Source organism: Daphnia carinata, chromosome 2 (genome assembly GCF_022539665.2).
Source record: "Daphnia carinata strain CSIRO-1 chromosome 2, CSIRO_AGI_Dcar_HiC_V3, whole genome shotgun sequence".
Classification (NCBI taxonomy): Eukaryota; Metazoa; Arthropoda; class Branchiopoda; order Diplostraca; family Daphniidae; genus Daphnia; species Daphnia carinata.
Window position 1 is genome coordinate 7,705,813 of NC_081332.1, and position 17,679 is coordinate 7,723,491.

General features: G+C 45.0%; 2 protein-coding genes across 2 annotated transcripts; both read left to right on the plus strand.

The window, feature by feature from the left end:
• The first annotated feature begins 11,483 nt into the window (after positions 1 to 11,483).
• LOC130703485 (uncharacterized) lies at positions 11,484 to 14,139 on the plus strand. The gene is made up of 3 exons (XM_057524947.1): positions 11,484 to 11,605; positions 11,718 to 12,321; positions 12,475 to 14,139. The coding sequence occupies exons 1-3, from the start codon at positions 11,484 to 11,486 to the stop codon at positions 14,137 to 14,139; spliced, it is 2,391 nt and encodes a 796-aa protein (XP_057380930.1).
• Positions 14,140 to 14,883: 744 nt separating this feature from the next.
• On the plus strand, positions 14,884 to 15,702 carry LOC130703486 (uncharacterized). Its single transcript, XM_057524948.1, has one exon. It carries the CDS (start codon positions 14,884 to 14,886, stop codon positions 15,700 to 15,702), a length of 819 nt encoding a protein of 272 aa, XP_057380931.1.
• Positions 15,703 to 17,679: the final 1,977 nt, after the last annotated feature.

Sequence of the window (17,679 nt, forward strand, 5' to 3'; positions counted from 1 at the left end):
GATGGGCCATCCTAATGCGTTGGCAGGTTATCACTGTATAAGAAACAAAATGAAACAAAATGAATACAAAGTCTTTTGGCGCACACAGCAGGTTAGTGTATGCCTTTTTTGGCGCATCTGGTGGTGGTCGTGTGTGTTACACAACGTGCAACGTCGAGGATGGGGGCAGTCTGCGGTTTTTGTATGCCCGGCGACGGCGGTTGGGACGAAGCAACCAAAACACCGTCGCTGGGCAAACAGGAGCTCCAATTTGTCCTTGTTGGTGAGGAGCATGAACTCCTCACACTCCGTGGTCTTCTTCCGGCAGGGGGTTGGTCCCAACACGTGGGATTTTAGGAAACACAAGATGATCGGAGTATGTAGAGGGATCACAAACGTAGGACGTGTTGGGGTTGCGACCGGCGTGGCTGTTGGGGCGTCGGGTTCCAACTCCCGAACTTTGCGTAACAGAGACCCGATGAATTTGCTCATCGAGTTCTTTCGCTCAGTTCGAAAGTGGACGCGCACATTGTCCAGATCATCCGAGTACTTGGCGATCTCTTTGTCGATCTCCAAGATGGCCAGCTGGCAAGAATAAACTTTGCCTACTAGCTCCTTTTTCGCGCTTACTAAGTTGTCCACTGTGTCCTTGAGATTAAGCGCACACTCCTCCTCCCTTTCCCGGTTTTCTTTAAGTTTTTCTTTTACCGATCCGGGCGATGGAGGTGGATAATCTGCCATTTTAAATGTTAAACGTGGGAGTCACAAACGCACACATTCACTGTAAGAAGTTGGGTCGACTGAATGCTGTCTGCTAGCCTAATAGGTTAAACAGTTTCCAATTTCTCAGTGTTATTAAACAGCAAGTGAAGTGACTTTTGCCCTTTGCCCTATATTTGAACTTGAATATAGGTGGCGTTGAGGGCAAAGGTACTTATGGACTCTTCCACCAGAGTTTAAGTTTTCCTACGTTGTTTACATTTACATTTTTGTTTTTACAAGGGGAGCTACTAATTGTAGCTCCATTACAATCAGTATTTACATTTTACAATACTGAAATTGAATTTTTACGCTGTTGAAAGTTCCATTTTTTCTTCTTTTGCGTAAACTTCTTGTTCTTTGGCTGGGACCATGATACATAATTTGGCCACCGGCCGAATACATGGTTTTGTATGATTGGTAAGCTTCACTTTTACAACTCGAACAACATTATCTGTGGCACTGGGAATAACTTCCAACACTTTTCCCATCGGCCACTGCCCACGCACGGTATTTGGTTCGATTGCAAGCACTAGATCCCCCACGGTGATGTTAGGCCTATTTTCTTGCCACTTTCTTCTCTCGGTTAAGTGGGGAAGGTATTCTCGTAGCTATCTCTTCCAAAAGTGCTGAAGGATGGCTTGACTTTGCTGAAACTGCTTGTTAGTTACGTTCATGTCTTCCACGTCGGCCAATTGTAGGGGCAAGTATGGCCGAGCTCCACCGTATAGAAAGTGGTTTGGTGTTAACAGATCCGGGTCTTCTGGGTCCATATTAAGATGTGTTAACGGCCGAGCATTTAATAAAGCTGCTACTTCAGCAATTACAGTTCGTAGCACTTGATCCGTGACTAGGTGATTTCCGATGCTTGTCTTCATTGCCCGTTTGCAGGATTGTACAATCCTTTCCCAAACACCACCGAAGTGGGGCCCATGGGGTGGAGAGAAGTACCACTCAATTTGTTGACAAGCCATTAACGTCTGAAGTTCTTCGTGCTTAGCAATAAGTTCTTCTAGGGCTTGTCGTAACTCTTGCTTGGCGGCGACAAAGTTTGTCCCATTATCGCTGTAAACGACCTTGGGTCTTCCACGTAGGCTAACAAAACGGGAGAAACAGAGTAAAAACTCCTCCATACTGAGCCCGTTGGCCCCTTCCAGGTGAACTGCTCGTGTGGTAAGGCAAGTGAATAGGCTGACCCAACGTTTTTCGTGTCTTCTGCCCCGACCACCAACTCTTACGGTCAAGGGTCCGAAGTAATCGATCCCTGTGTACGTGAACGCCGCCAGATGTGGTGTCAAACGATGGACTGGTAGTGAAGCCATCAAAGGAGGACTAGGTTTTGCCGACGTGCGCTTGCAGGTCCAGCAGTTGTTGAGGACAGATTTTACCACTTTACGTCCAGAAAGTATCCAGTAGCGAGAGCGGAGGTCCGTCAACAATCTCTCCGTCTTGACGTGAATGTTTCTAACGTGATAATCCCAAATTATCCTTTTCGTTAGAAGTTGAGATGCTGGCAGAAGTATGGGGTGTTTAGCTGCATAGTCGATCGGCGCTAGAAGTATACGTCCTCCAATTCGCATCTGTCCATCTTCATCCAAGAAGGGCTTGAAGTTGCGAAGTTTGGATCGGAGTGGTAGTTCCAGATTCTTGCGAAGGGCATAGACTTCTTCAGCAAAGGCCAATTCCTGCACTCGTACGATGCATTTTGTCAGCGATATTACCATTTCTTCTACTGTCAGCTCTCCGACCATGGGTTTTTCTTCACGTAATCTTGCCCTGACGTTGTTGTTAAATCGTCTCCCCCAGGCCAGTATTCTTTGAACTCGTAACAAACTGGAAAAATGTGCGACGCATCGGTCGATGACATGGTTCTCATCTTCCGTTTTGACTGCCAAGACGCGAATCACGTTTACGTCTCGTTCCTCAGGCTCCGTGATTTCTTCCCAGGTGTACCATTCTGCCGGGTCCAAATTCAGGAACGGAGGTTCTCGGTGGAAATAGGCTAATTCGTCGACATCTTTTGGTCTCGTAGAGATGCATCGTCGGCGACCAATCTCCTGCGATGACGGACAGCATTCTCCATCGTGCGTATGGGTGACAGGGTTGGAACATTTTGACTTGTTTGTAAGACTGGCGATCGCTCAGGAAGTCGTTGATCTTGAATCGTTCCTGGTTGAGCTTTCATCTCGTCCATTTCTAATCGTAGACCTGCGATCTTAACGTTCAACTCCACCTTAACTGCGTCAATTTTCTGATCCAAACCGTCCAACGTGTGATGTGCTTCCCGTACTAACGTGTTGTTGGCCGCGATATCTTTGGACGTGACTCTTGAGCTATCAATAAGTTTACTCAACTATTCGCCCATGCTCCTTAACGCCTTGTTGAGGGTTTCTGTTATGGAAGTTGTATTTGCTTCTATCTGAGCCCTTGCCGTTTCCAATTTTAATTCCAACTTCAGCATCCGAGCTTCAGCCTCCAATTCCTCTTGAGTTGATTGTTGGAGGAGGCTGGTTGGTTTAACGTTGGTGCGCCTTTTTTCGGATAACGTGGTACTACATGTGATGTCCGAAACTGACGTCCGGATCGAGCTGACGGACCGATTTGAGGAAGTGGAGTAGTGACTTGCGAATTTGATAACTTCAACGTGATCGGTTTCGAAGTCTACTTCCCACTTATCACATGCTTGACATTGCTGCTCAGTGAAGTCGGGTATACTTTCTGTATATTGGTGTTGAATTGATTTGACTTCATCATAAATACGAATCAATTCGTCACGCCATGCTGCTACTTGCAATTTCTTCAATCTGATGGCTCCCATCTTGTGGTCTTCCACAGCCTTTCTGAGTTGTGTCGTTAACTTCGTGTGGGCTGCCTTTCTCTTCCCACGTTTCTTCTTGAGATCGTTTTCGGGAAGTAATGGCCGTTCACTCTTCTGCCGTTCAGGTTTCGAGGCGTCTACCTTGATGTTAGGGCCGTGTTGAAATTGGCCCAAATGTGGCCAATTTCCATATTTTCGGCTTTGGGTGCGGTTTCACTCATGACGTAGAAACGTTGTTTTAGGCTGATAGAGTCACACGTTAACGGATGTCGATGATTCACGTAGATACACCGATCTTCTTGTCAGATGGCAAACGCGTGGTGGACAGGTGGGTGCCTTCAGGCTGGCGTGGACGTCTGCCAAAGGTTTACAGGGAGAATACCCGACAATTTTACAATCAAGTGAGGGTTTTTACAAACGAGGACGGGAAATGCACGTTTTCGTCAAATCCCGGGTTTCGGTACCATTTGTTACCGACTCCCGTGCAGAAAAATAGAATCAGTTTCAATATCTACTTTCTAAAAGCATCAAATATACGTGTATTCAATGTGAATATAGTGTGATACAGTGAGTTTCAATATCTACATTCAAACAGCATCAAATATACGTGTATTAAATGTGAATATAGTGTTATAGAATCAGTTTCAATATCTACATTCAAACAGCATCAAATATACGTGTATTAAATGTGAATATAGTGTTATAGAGTGAGTTTCAATATCTACATTCAAACAGCATCAAATATACGTGTATTCAATTTGAATATAGTGTTATAGATACAGTGAGTTTCAATATCTACATTCAAACAGCATCAAATATACGTGTATTCAATGTGAATATAGTGTGATAGAGTCAGTTTCAATATCTACATTCAAACAGCATCAAATATAGGTGTATTCAATGTGAATATAGTGTTATAGAATCAGTTTCAATATCTACAACCAAACAGCATCAAATATACGTGTATTCAATGTGAATATAGTGTTGTAGAATCAGTTTCAATATCTACATTCAAACAGTATCAAATATACGTGTATTCAATACGAATATAGTGTTATGGAATCAGTTTCAATATCTACATTCAAACAGCATAAAATATACGTGTATTCAATGTGAATATAGTGTTATAGAATCAGTTTCAATATCTACATTCAAACAGCATCAAATATACGTTTATTCAATGTGAATATAGTGTTACAGAATCAGTTTCAATATCTACATTGAAACAGCATCAAATATACGTGTATTCGATGTGAATATAGTGTTATAGAATCAGTTTCATGATCTACATTCAAACAGTATCAAATATACGTGTATTCAATGTGAATATAGTGTTATATAATCAGTTTCAATATCTACCTTCAAAACAGCATCAAATATACGTGTATTCAATGTGAATATAGTGTTATAGAATCAGTTTCAATATCTACATTCAAACAGCATCAAATATACGTGTATTCAATTTGAATATAGTGTTATAGAATCAGTTTCATGATCTACATTCAAACAGTATCAAATATACGTGTATTCAATGTGAATATAGTGTTATAGAATCAGTTTCATGATCTACATTCAAACAGCATCAAATATACGTGTATTCAATGTGAATATAGTGTGATAGAGTGAGTTTCAATATCTAAATTCAAACAGCATCAAATATGCGTGTATTCAATGTGAATATAGTGTTATAGAATCAGTTTCATGATCTACATTCAAACAGCATCAAATATACGTGTATTCAATGTGAATATATTGTTATACAATCAGTTTCAATATCTACATTCAAACAGCATCAAATATACGTGTATTCAATGTGAATATAGTGTTATAGAATCAGTTTCAATATCTACATTCAAACAGCATCAAATATACGTGTATTCAATATGAATATAGTGTTATGGAATCAGTTTCAATATCTACATTCAAACAGCATCAAATATATGTGTATTCAATGTGAATATAGTGTTATAGAATCAGTTTCAATATCTACATTCAAACAGCATCAAATATACGTGTATTCAATATGAATATAGTGTTATAGAATCAGTTTCAATATATACATTCAAAAACCATCAAATATACATGTATTCAATATGAATATAGTGTTATAGAATCAGTTTCAATATCTACATTCAACAGCATCAAATATACGTGTATTCAATTTGAATATAGTGTTATAGAATCAGTTTCAATATCTACATTCAAACAGCATCAAATATACGTGTATTCAATGTGAATATAGTGTTATAGAATCAGTTTCAATATCTACATTCAAACAGCATCAAATATAGGTGTATTCAATGTGAATATAGTGTGATACAGTGAGTTTCAATATCTACATTCAAACAGCATCAAATATACGTGTATTCAATATGAATATAGTGTTATAGAATCAGTTTCAATGATCTACATTCAAACAGCATCAAATATACGTGTATTCAATATGAATATAGTGTTATAGAATCAGTTTCAATATCTACATTCAAACAGCATCAAATATACGTGTATTCAATGTGAATATAGTGTCATAGAATCAGTTTCATGATCTACATTCAAACAGCATCAAATATACGTGTATTCAATGTGAATATAGTGTGATACAGTGAGTTTCAATATCTACATTCAAACAGCATCAAATATACGTGTATTCAATGTGAATATAGTGTCATACAGTGAGTTTCAATAACTACATTCAAACAGCATCATATATACGTTTATTCAATGTGAATATAGTGTTATACAGTGAGTTTCAATATCTACATTCAAACAGCATCATATATACGGGTATTCAATGTGAATATAGTGTTATAGAATCAGTTTCAATATCTACATTCAAACAGTATCAAATATACGTGTATTCAATGTGAATATATTGTTATAGAATCAGTTTCAATATCTACTTTCAAACAGCATCAAATATACGTGTATTCAATGTGAATATAGTGTTATACAATCAGTTTCAATATCTATATTCAAACAGCATCAAATATACGTGTATTCAATATGAATATAGTGTTATAGAATCAGTTTCAATATCTACATTCAAACAGCATAAAATATACGTGTATTCAATGTGAATATAGTGTTATAGAATCAGTTTCAATATCTACATTCAACAGCATCAAATATACATTCAATGTCTACAACCAAACAGCATCAAATATACGTGTATTCAATGTGAATATAGTGTTATATAATCAGTTTCAATATCTACATTCAACAGCATCCAATTTACGTGTATTCAATTTCAATATAGTGTTATAGAATCATTTTCAATAGCTACATTCAAACAGCATCAAATATACGTGTATTCAATGTGCAAATAGTGTGATACAGTGATTTTCACTATTGTTGCCGAGTTAGAGCTCGCCAAAACCGTGTCTTTTAAAAACGATCTGGCGTTGCCGCACCCGGAGGAAGAGATTCGGTAACGAAGGGCGGAGCTTAGGGGTTCTGACTTCACTCGACCTTAGTCTCGACCTCGCTAGCAAACAGCAAACACCTCAAACTCGTTTCGTCCCGTTTTTCCGTCCGTTAATTTAACTTCGCAAGTTCAACGTGTTTCCTCCTTTGGCATAGGTTTGTGTCACGTCTTCCCGAAAGTTTGTGCTGTTTCCCAACTACTTGTAGTGCTGTGTTTGTGACGACGCCCTAACCTTAACCTTTTCCTTCCTACACGAGACGCGTGGTTTTGGCAGCCATTGCGTGTGGCTCTCGTGCAGACCCCCGCTCTTCTCGAGTGTATCTCCTTACGCAACGTTCGTTGGCAGGCAACCAACATGCTTGTATCCGAATACATCGGCTTAACTTTAATTAATTTCAACTCGTGTTTGGTTTTTTAATTTTCCCTTTTTTTTCCCTTTACAACCGCGTGGAGAGGCAACATTTGGTGCATCGACCGGGAAATTCGTAACTCGGTACGGCGGCCATCACCACGCGGTCGGCGTTTATTCTTGGCCATTTTCGGAGACGTTTCTCAACGACCAGGCCTTCTATCCTATGCTGATCGTCCGAATTTACGATAAAGTCCCGCGTGGCAGACATCCGACTACAACAACCGACCGTTCCGGCGCAGCTCAAGAAACATCCGCCCAGCAGCTCAGCAACCCGAACACGCCCTCCCTATTATATTACATTAGTGTTTGCATTTACATTTCATCTGAGTGCATGTAATATATAGCATTGTTGTGTCGTGTTGCGATTCGTTGGTCTGCTCTCGTTAGAGCGTCCGCGAATACCCCTTTCTTTCGAAACGCCCGTGCTGAACCTCGTTGGTCTGCTCTCGGTAGAGCGTCCACGAGTTCTTGTTTGCGTTTTAAATACGATGGTCTGCTCTCGATAGAGCGTCCGCGCGTCAGCGGCGTTTTTTCCGTCAACTAGGTGTCCAGCCTGTCCAGCCTCACTGGTTCGTCAGCTGTACCCTACAACAGCTGTCCAGTTTGCCCAGCCTTACTGACCGTCAGCTGTGTTCCGTCTTCAGGTGTACAGTCTGTCCAGCCTTACTGGCCCGTCAGCTGTACCCTACACCAGCTGTCCAGTTTGCCCAGCCTTACTGGTCGTCAGCTGTGTTCCGTCATTAGGTGTCCAGCCTGTCCAACCTTACTGGCCCGTCAACTGTACCCTACACCAGCTGTCCAGTTTGCCCAGCCTTACTGACCGTCAGCTGTGTTCCGTCTTCAGGTGCACAGTCTGTTCAGCCTTACTGGCCCGTCAGCTGTACCCTACACCAGCTGTCCAGTTTGCCCAGCTTTACTGATCGCCAGCTGTGTTTCCGTCTTAGGTGTCCAGCCTGTCCAGCCTTACTGGCCTGTCAGCTGTACCCTACACCAGCTGTCCAGTTTGCTCCAGTCTTACTGATCGTCAGCTGTGTTTCCGTCTTAGGTGTTCAGCCTGTCCAGCCTTACTGGCCCGTCAGCTGTACCCTACACCAGCTGTCCAGTTTGCCCAGCCTTACTGACCGCCAGCTGTGTTACCGTCTTCAAGTGTCCAGCCTGTCCAGCCTTACTGGCCCGTCAGCTACACCCTATCTAGCTGTCCAGTTTGTCCGCTTTACTGATCGTTAGCCGGATCTTCCGTCACTGCCCGTCCAGCCTGACCAGACTTACTGATCGTCAGCTGGATCTTCCGTTACTGTCCGTCTAGTCTCTGACCTTTCCGTCGTCCGTCAAGTGATATTTATCACCAGTTGCCCAGCCCGTCTAGTCTTAACGCCCGGTCGGCCGGCAACCAGCACCATTCCGCGCAAGTTCAACAGCGCGAAGAGGAAGAAGGCAGACAAGTTACTACGTAGCAAGAAAAGGATTGCGGAGGCCCTTCATCGGATCCAGGTCCAGCAAGCGACCGCCCCCAACGTTAGTACAGCTACTGCTGCTAGTACTTCTGAAGAAAATCATAGTGAATCGCGACCACGTCTAGCTGACTTCATACCGCCATCGAATCCTAGACAGGTCTTCTTTCATCCGTACGATCCGTGGCCCGTTTCACCTGTTGTTGACCCTCCTACACCTCCTGCACAATCGGAATCCGAAGAGGATGATTTTATACCGAACCTCTCTGATTGTGAAGTCATTAGTGAAGTTGGACCCTCTTCTGAGGACGATGCACCTCCACCTGAACCGACGCCATCATCGCCACGCCTCAGATTAGTTCGGATACGGAACACCAAGACGAACGAAACGCGTTTCATCGGCTTAAATCAACTCTTCCGCCCGGGTCCTCAAGACCGAATCGTCCGTCGTCGTTTGAATTAACTTAGCAAGTTGTCTAGTTTGTTGTCTCCTTTGTAGGAGGTCAACTCGACTCCGCTCCTTGATATCTGCTGTTTTGGTAAATACATTGCATCATGGCTCAAGCTATCGTACCTACTATTCTCACTTCCATCGATGAAGAAGAAGAAGCGTTGTCAGATGTGGAAACCATTGTTGATCCTATCCGCCTCAAGAACCAATGGAAAGATGGCCCATACCAAAGCGGGCAAGAAACTCGCGCAATCTATAAGAGTCGGTGAAGATCGCGACACTGTACGAGCGCTCCGCGCTAACTACGTTCGTGAGTTCGACAGTCTAGAGGAGTACCACGATCGATATGTCCTGTGCAACACTCCCAACTGCAGCGCAAAGGACCTAGAGAGTGAGATACAGTGGATACAAGCTGTCATCTATGACCACCAAGCAACCTTGGCCGATTGTGACGATTAGTTGGCATGGACGAAGCCAAAATCAAGATCTTCCGTGCATTCAAAGGCCTCTTCATGACTTTCCAGTGTTTCGTCCCGACAAGCTAAAATTCACGAAGCTGAGCAAAGGGAGAAGGAAGCCGAACTGATGCTTCAACAAACCCTGGAAGAGACAACGCGCAGAGAAGAGGAGGATGCAAAGATAAGGGAGCTTGACGAATATAAACGACGCGTCGAGAGTGAAAGGAGACAGCGAGAGCTACGAAACGAGATGGACCGACAACGATTAAGCGGGGCCATCATGCGACGACAACTAGCCGAACTTAATGCAGATGAGCAGCCTGGACCAACACGAGCTTCTTCCGTTACAAGCAACATGTCCAGGGTAAGCGGTTCGTCGTCACGTTCAGCTACTCCAGCTGTAAGCCTACCGAATATTGCCACTACCTCCACTGCTACTTAAGCTCCTACAGTGATCACACCGTTGGTAGGATCCACGTCTAGGATACCTACACCGACGAGCCTCTTTGCCCAATCGACGGCGACAACACCGCCCACACCAACGGTGGGCTTCCTGGGAAAGATGCGCAATCTCGCTAGTAAGGTCTTCACGCCTGGCAGCTCTTTATCACGCTCGAGCTCTATGCCACACATTCCTACGATTCCTGCTCAACCTCCGACCACGCTTCCACCAGGGAACGTCACCACCGGTTTCCCTCGGGGAAACACCAATCAACCGAGTTCCTTGGGTTCAGCGCTTCCAAATAGCGCAAACGTTGGGCCGGCCAACCTAGGTCCGTCACACGGTCCGGGTTTGTCCGCGCGAATTCCAAACGGAACTACGCTCCCGAGTGGCTCCGGTTCGTCACACGGGCCGGCTACTACTGCCACTACATATAGCTTGCCGTTATTCACACCGTCTATGAATAACGAACAACCAGCGTCGACTCCCTTTCCAGGCTACCCAGGAACACCCGCTCATCCGCCGACAGTTCAACATCCGCCTACCGTTTATACACCGGATGCTTGGATTCGTACTATCAACCCTCCGCCCGCCGTCACGAACTGCCCTGGTATTAAGCCACCCCGGATGAATGCACCTACCTTCGATGGAGATCCTCGCGACTGGCCGATGTTCATACAGATGTTCAAGGTTTTCGTCCACGATGCCGTAAGTTCTGACGCAGAACGCATCGCTCATCTGTATGACGCGCTAACACCGACCATTAGGAAGGACATCGGAGGAGCTCTCCTCAACCCGGGGCTTTACCAACATGCTCTAAACGAACTTCAACGGAGATACGGAAACCCACAGATTGTCTCCCAAGCCTGCACTTCATCTCTTCTCAAGCTGCGGCCGTTTAGAGACAACGATTTTAGTGCCCTTCGGGCTTTCTCCGCCGATCTCCACTCCGTGGTAGCAACTCTAAAATTAGGAAGATACGGAATGGAGCTGTACAGCCACACTACGCTTTCACAATTAATCTCCAAACTTCCTCCAGCATTGAAGAGTCGATGGGGCGAGAAGAGCTGGGCAATGCAACCCACTCTCGCATCCATTGAAGACTTAGACCAATGGCTCGACGGAGTTGCAATGGCTGAACAATCTATCAGAGCGAGTTCGATCGAAACTCCTCATAGACAGCACAGTAAACCATCGGAGGAGAAACGTCGTACTCCACACAAACCTAACGTATTCAACACCACGTCCGTAACCCTCCCGAAATGAAACAACGACGAGGCAGCTTCGAGATGTCCGGGATGCAACAGCAAGCATCCACACCGTCTGAAGGACTGCAGAAAATTCAGAGACATTCCCGTGGAGAAAAGAGCGCAAATTGTGAAGGAAGCCAACTTGTGCCTTCGTTGCTTAGGTAACGACCACCTTAGCAGAGCGTGCACCCGTACCGAACGTTGCTCAAAGCCCGACTGCGATGGCATCCATCACTCACTTTTGCACGGCGCTCCACGGCTCTACCCTCAAAGGATGGGTCCAGGATCAACGACTACGAAATTCTCCGGTTCCGTCACAACCAAATCGGCAGGTAGTCGCACTCTACTACCGATTGTTCCTGTGATCCTGAAGGCCAACGGCAAAGAGTATCCACTCTATGCGCTCCTCGACCCTGGAAGCAAAATATCCGTAATAAGGGGGAAAACCGCGGCTCTCATCAATCTACGAGGCAAAGTCGAACGAGTGGCTACGAGAACGGTAAACGGTGAAACTAAATCTGTCGATCGTAAGATCGTCAATTTCAGTGTCACTTCAACTTGCGGCCGCTTCTCCTTTGACATCTCGGATGCGCACGTGATGGACTCTTTCGAACTCGACAAACGCCCGATCAATCTTGCTAGCCTTAGAGAGCAGTGGCCTCACCTCACTCATGTTCCGGTCCACTCTACTACAAAGGAGGACGTCGCAATTTTAATCGGTCATGACCACCCATCCGCAATTGAAATCTTCGAAACGCGCAAAGACCCTTTTGACCAACGAGCACCTCGTGCCTACCTGTCAGCTTTCGGTTGGTACATTGGAGGGCCAAGCGGAAAACTCAGTGACGACACTCGCGATTGTTTCCATTCCCACTTCGTAGAAAGGGAATGTGACGTTCTTTTACACCAATTCGTTGAGGCTGATACATTCGGCACCAAACCGAACGTCACTAAGCCTATTGGTCGGGAGGAAAAGAGAGCGTGGGAGATTCTGAACAACACTACAAGACATAACGGTGAACGCTACTAGGTCAACCTACTCTGGAAGACGGACAATCCGGACCTCCCAAACAACCTCTTTGTCGCCCAACGTCGCTTCTTTAATCTGGAAAGAAAACTTATTAAGGACAAGGACCTCGGCAAGGTTTATGGGTCGGTCATCAATACCTACGTCAGCTTGAAACACGCGCGCAAGCTTTCCCGAGAGGAGATCAGCGCTGGTCCCCTCGGTCGAACGTGGTATTGTCCTCATCACCCTGTCTTCAACCCGAACAAGCCAAGAAAGTGTAGAGTTGTGTTTGATTTATCGGCCAAACACAATGGAACATGTTTGAACGATGCTCTTCTAAAAGGGCCAGACCTCATGACAAACCAGATTGGGGTGCTTCTCCGTTTCCGCCAATACGCTGTCCCACTCGTTGCCGACATCGAAAAGATGTTCCATCAGGTACGAATAAGATCTCCCGATGGGCCGGCCTTCCGCTTCATTTGGCGTGAACCGGGTAGCGCAAACCCCCCGGAAGTTTATCAGATGGAAGTTCACCTTTTCGGTGCCGTCTCATCACCGGCCATATGTGCCTACGCCTTGCAACAAGCTGTGAAGGACAGCGAAGAACCAGAGCCCTTGCTACGCCAAATCTCCCGACACTTTTACGTAGACAACTGGCTAACGTCGTTCCCTTCGACGAGCGAGGCTATTTCGACCGCCCATCAACTGACCAGGGCGTTGAGGGCTGGTGGGTTTCCCTTAACCCTATGGGCCACTTCAAACGACGTTGTACGGAAGGCAATTCCCGGCCAACGAAAGGAAGGAGCCTCCGTCAACATGGATTTGGATGAGGACCCTATTGAACGAACCCTTGGTTTAGTTTGGGATTTTCGACGTGACGTCTTCTTGCTTGGTGCCAAAGCGGAACCAGGAGGAAGAACTAAAAGGGATCTGCTGAAATCCATCTTCAGCATCTTCGACCCCCTCGGTTTCCTGGCCCCTATAGTCTTCCAAGCAAAGGTTCTGATGCAAATCATTTGGCGCCGTAAATTTGATTGGGACGATGAACTATCGCAGGATCTTATCGACCGCTGGATCTGCTGGACCGAAACATTGCCGTCATTCTCCAAGCTCGTTCTCGAGCGATGTATCTCTCCACCACGAAGCGACCTTACAGCAACCGAGCTACACATTTTTGGAGACGCGTCTGAATTAGGCTTCGGCGCCGTCGCATACGTCCGTTTCTTATTCAACGATCGCCCGGCAAACGTAAAGTTCATCATCTCAAAGGCCAGAGTAGCCCCTCTGAAATTTTTGACAATTGCCCGCCTAGAACTCAACGCCGCTGTTCTAGCCGCACGTCTCGGCACGCAAGTGTGCGTTGAACAGGACCTCGCCTTCGACCAGATCTTTTACTGGACCGACTCGACAACCGTCCTCAGCTTGATTAATTCCAGGAATTGCCAATTTAATAACTACGTCAGTAACCCGATCGGTGAGATATTTGAGACCACGACTCCCGATCAGTGGAATTATGTACCAAGCACGAGCAATCCGGCAGACGATGCTAGTCGCGGTCTAGATGCTTCTGAATTCACCATCGACCATCGATGGTTCACCGGACCGCCCTTCCTTCGAGGTTTAGACAACTGGCCTGAACTTCAATCTCTTCCAGTAATTGACGAAACTGATCCGGAGATAAGATAAACGGCTTGGATTGGGGTAATCCAGCGGGAAACGACCTCCTTATAGAAAGGAAATCGAGACCGCAGATCATCTTTAACGCCGTCGCCTACCTCTTTCGTTTTATCTGGAACGCGCGGCAGAGGGATCCCAATCAACGAAGAGCGAGTGGACTCTTGAGAAGCCGATGAGGTCCCTATGGGAAAATCCTTCATTCTCCAGCGGACGCAAGCAAACGCCTACCAGCAAGAGGTGAACTGTTTACATGCCGGCCGCCCAATCGAAAGGCATTCAAAACTGATTAAGTTGGCTCCATTTCTCGATCATCGAGGCTTCATATGTGTTGGGGGAAGAATCGAGAAAGCGCCCTTACCAATCGATAGCCGCCACCCAATCATTCTTCCCCGCTCGGAAATGATGACCGAGCTCATCCTTTTCAAGTTACACCGCGATCGGGGTCATCTTTCGGCTAGCGAGCTTCATCATGAGGCACGTCGTGAGTTTTGGATTCCCAAAGGTCTCGACGGCACAACGAGTTCGCTATCTTTGCTACCTCTGCAGGAAACGAAGCGCAAAGGGGACCCCACCGATCATGGCTGCTCTTCCCGCTTCCAGTTTGATGGTTGGGTATCCCGCGTTTACCCACACGGGAGTAGACTACTTCGGGCCTATCAACGTTACTATTTTCCGCCGAACGATTAAACGTTGGGGTTGTTTGTTCACATGCCTAAGTTGTGTTGTTCACTCACAAGGTGTGTGCATCTCGAAATGGCATACTCTATGGATACCAGTTCCTTCATTTCGGCCCTCGATCGCTTCCAAAATCGTCGAGGAGTTCCCGCGTCCTACCATAGCGATAATGGGACAAACTTTGTCGGCGCGCAAAGGGAATTGCCCGAATGTCTCCAGAACTTGAACCAGGACGCCATCCTACGACATCTAAACCGACAACCCTCGAAATGGGTGTTTAATCCACCAGCTGCTTCCCATTTCGGAGGTGTCTGGGAGCGAATGGTAAGTGCCGCCAAGATCGCATTACGGGCCGTTCTAGGAAACCAGCGCCTCACCGATGAAATCTTACTGACCGCCCTCACTTTAATTGAGAATATTCTCAATAGCCGCAAGCTTACTCCGATAAGCGACGACCCAAACGATCCAGAATGTCTTACTCCTAACCATCTACTGCTTGGTCGTGCAACTCCGAATCTACCGCCCGACGTCTTCACCGAGGATGATTTAACCGCCAAGCAGAGGTGGAGGATCGCGCAAGCAGTTGCGGACCAGTTCTGGCAGCGCTGGATGAAAGAGGTACTACCGAGCCTCACTGAACGAGAGAAATGGTACAAAGAGCATCCTAACCTCCAGGTCGGAGATATTGTCGTCATCATTGATCCAGCAACGCCTCGAGGAACTTGGCCTACCGGAAAGATTATTCAAACCTTTCCCAGCGACGACGGAGTTGTTCGCTCTGCGAACATACAAACGAACGAAACCGAGCGCATTCGTTATTTCTCCTTAAATCCGTACTGGTGCGGGAAGGTGCGCTTAGCGCGACAAAGCGCAGGGCCGGCGATGTTGCCGAGTTAGAGCTCGCCAAAACCGTATCTTTTAAAAGCGATCTGGCGACGCCGCACCCGGAGGAAGAGATTCGGTAACGAAGGGCGGAGCTTAGGGGAGCCGACCTCACTCGACCTTAGTCTCGACCTCGCTAGCAAGCAGCAAACACCTCAAACTCGTTTCGTCCCGTTTTTCCGTCCGTTAATTGAACTTCGCATAAGTTCAACGTGTTTCCTCCTTTGGCATAGGTTTGTGTCACGTCTTCCCGAAAGTTTGTGCTGTTTCCCAACTACTTGTAGTGCTGTGTTTGTGACGACGCCCTAACCTTAACCTTTTCCTTCCAACACGAGACGCGTAGTTTTGGCAACCATTGCGAGTGGCTCTCATGCAGACCCCATCCCCCCTTTCGCGTGTATCTCTATTCGCAACGTTCGTTGGCAGGCAAACAACGGTCTTGTATCCGAATACATCGGCTTAACTTTGCTTAATTTCAACTTGTGGTTTGGTTATTTAATTTTCCCTTTCTTTTTCCCTTTACAACCGCGTGGAGAGGCAACAACTATCTACATTCAAACAGCATCAAATATACGTGTATTCAATGTAAATATAGTGTCATACAGTGAGTTTCAATATCTACATTCAAACAGCATCAAATATACGTGGATTCGATGTGAATATAGTGTCATACAGTGAGTTTCAATATCTACATTCAAACAGCATCAAATATACGTGTATTCAATGTGAATATAGTGTTATAGAATCAGATTCATGATCTACATTCAGACAGCATCAAATATACGTGTATTCAATGTGAATATAGTGTTATAGAATCAGTTTCAATATCTACATTCAAACAGTATCAAATATACGTGTATTCAATGTGAAAATAGTGTGATACAGTGAGTTTCACTATCTACATTCAAACAGCATCAAATATACGTTTATTCAATGTGAATATAGCGTGATACAGTGAGTTTCACTATCTACATTCAAACATCATCAAATATACGTGTATTCAATGTGAATATAGTGTGATACAGTGAGTTTCACTATCTACATTCAAACAGCATCAAATATACGTGTATTCAATATGAATAAAATGTGATACAGTGAGTTTCAATATCTACATTCAAACAGCGTCAAATATACGTGTATTCAATGTAAATATAGTGTTATAGAATCAGTTTCATGATCTACATTCAAACAACATCAAATATACGTGTATTCAATGTGAATATAGTGTTATAGAATCAGTTTCATGATCTACACTCAAACAGCATCAAATATACGTGTATTCAATGTGAATATAGTGTGATACAGTGAGTTTCAATATCTACATTCAAATAGCATCAAATATACGTGTATTCCATGTGAATATAGTGTAATGTTCATATATTATAGAAGTAACTCTGTTCATCATTCAGACTACAGGTGTATTTTACAATCACTAGTTACACGGACAAAGTAACGTTATAAACTCCCTCCCGAGACTCACTCGAGTCTCGTCTTTTATAGGTTATAAATCAGGTCGTTCTTGACGTCAATGGTGACCTCCAAGAAGTCATCACGTGCAGACAGAGTGATGGTGACGTAGAAGAGCTGACCGATACTGGTTTCCCGTGTGAGAGGCGAAGAGCTGACTGATACCAGTGTAGCGTGGGATCGTCCAAGACTGGTATCTGGTAATTAGCTTGGTTTACTAATTGGTAGCGTTCTTCGGTATGTGTCCTCATCACATTCCTCCCCTTTCTAAAGAAATTTCTTCCGGGGTTACAGAGTTAGAGAATATGTTTTATTCATGTGGGAGAAAGTTATAATGAATAGATAGGTCTACAAAATATATAGATTTTAATTGATACATGTTTGCCTTTTCCCTTCACCGTAGGATTTAAAATTGTTTACCACATTTTTATTAGTAGAATGGTAGGTTTAGGATGGAAAGGTAGGGTTTTGTTTATTATTGTTTTTTTTTGTTTTTTTTCGATGCGTACCGTATAATTGTTGTTT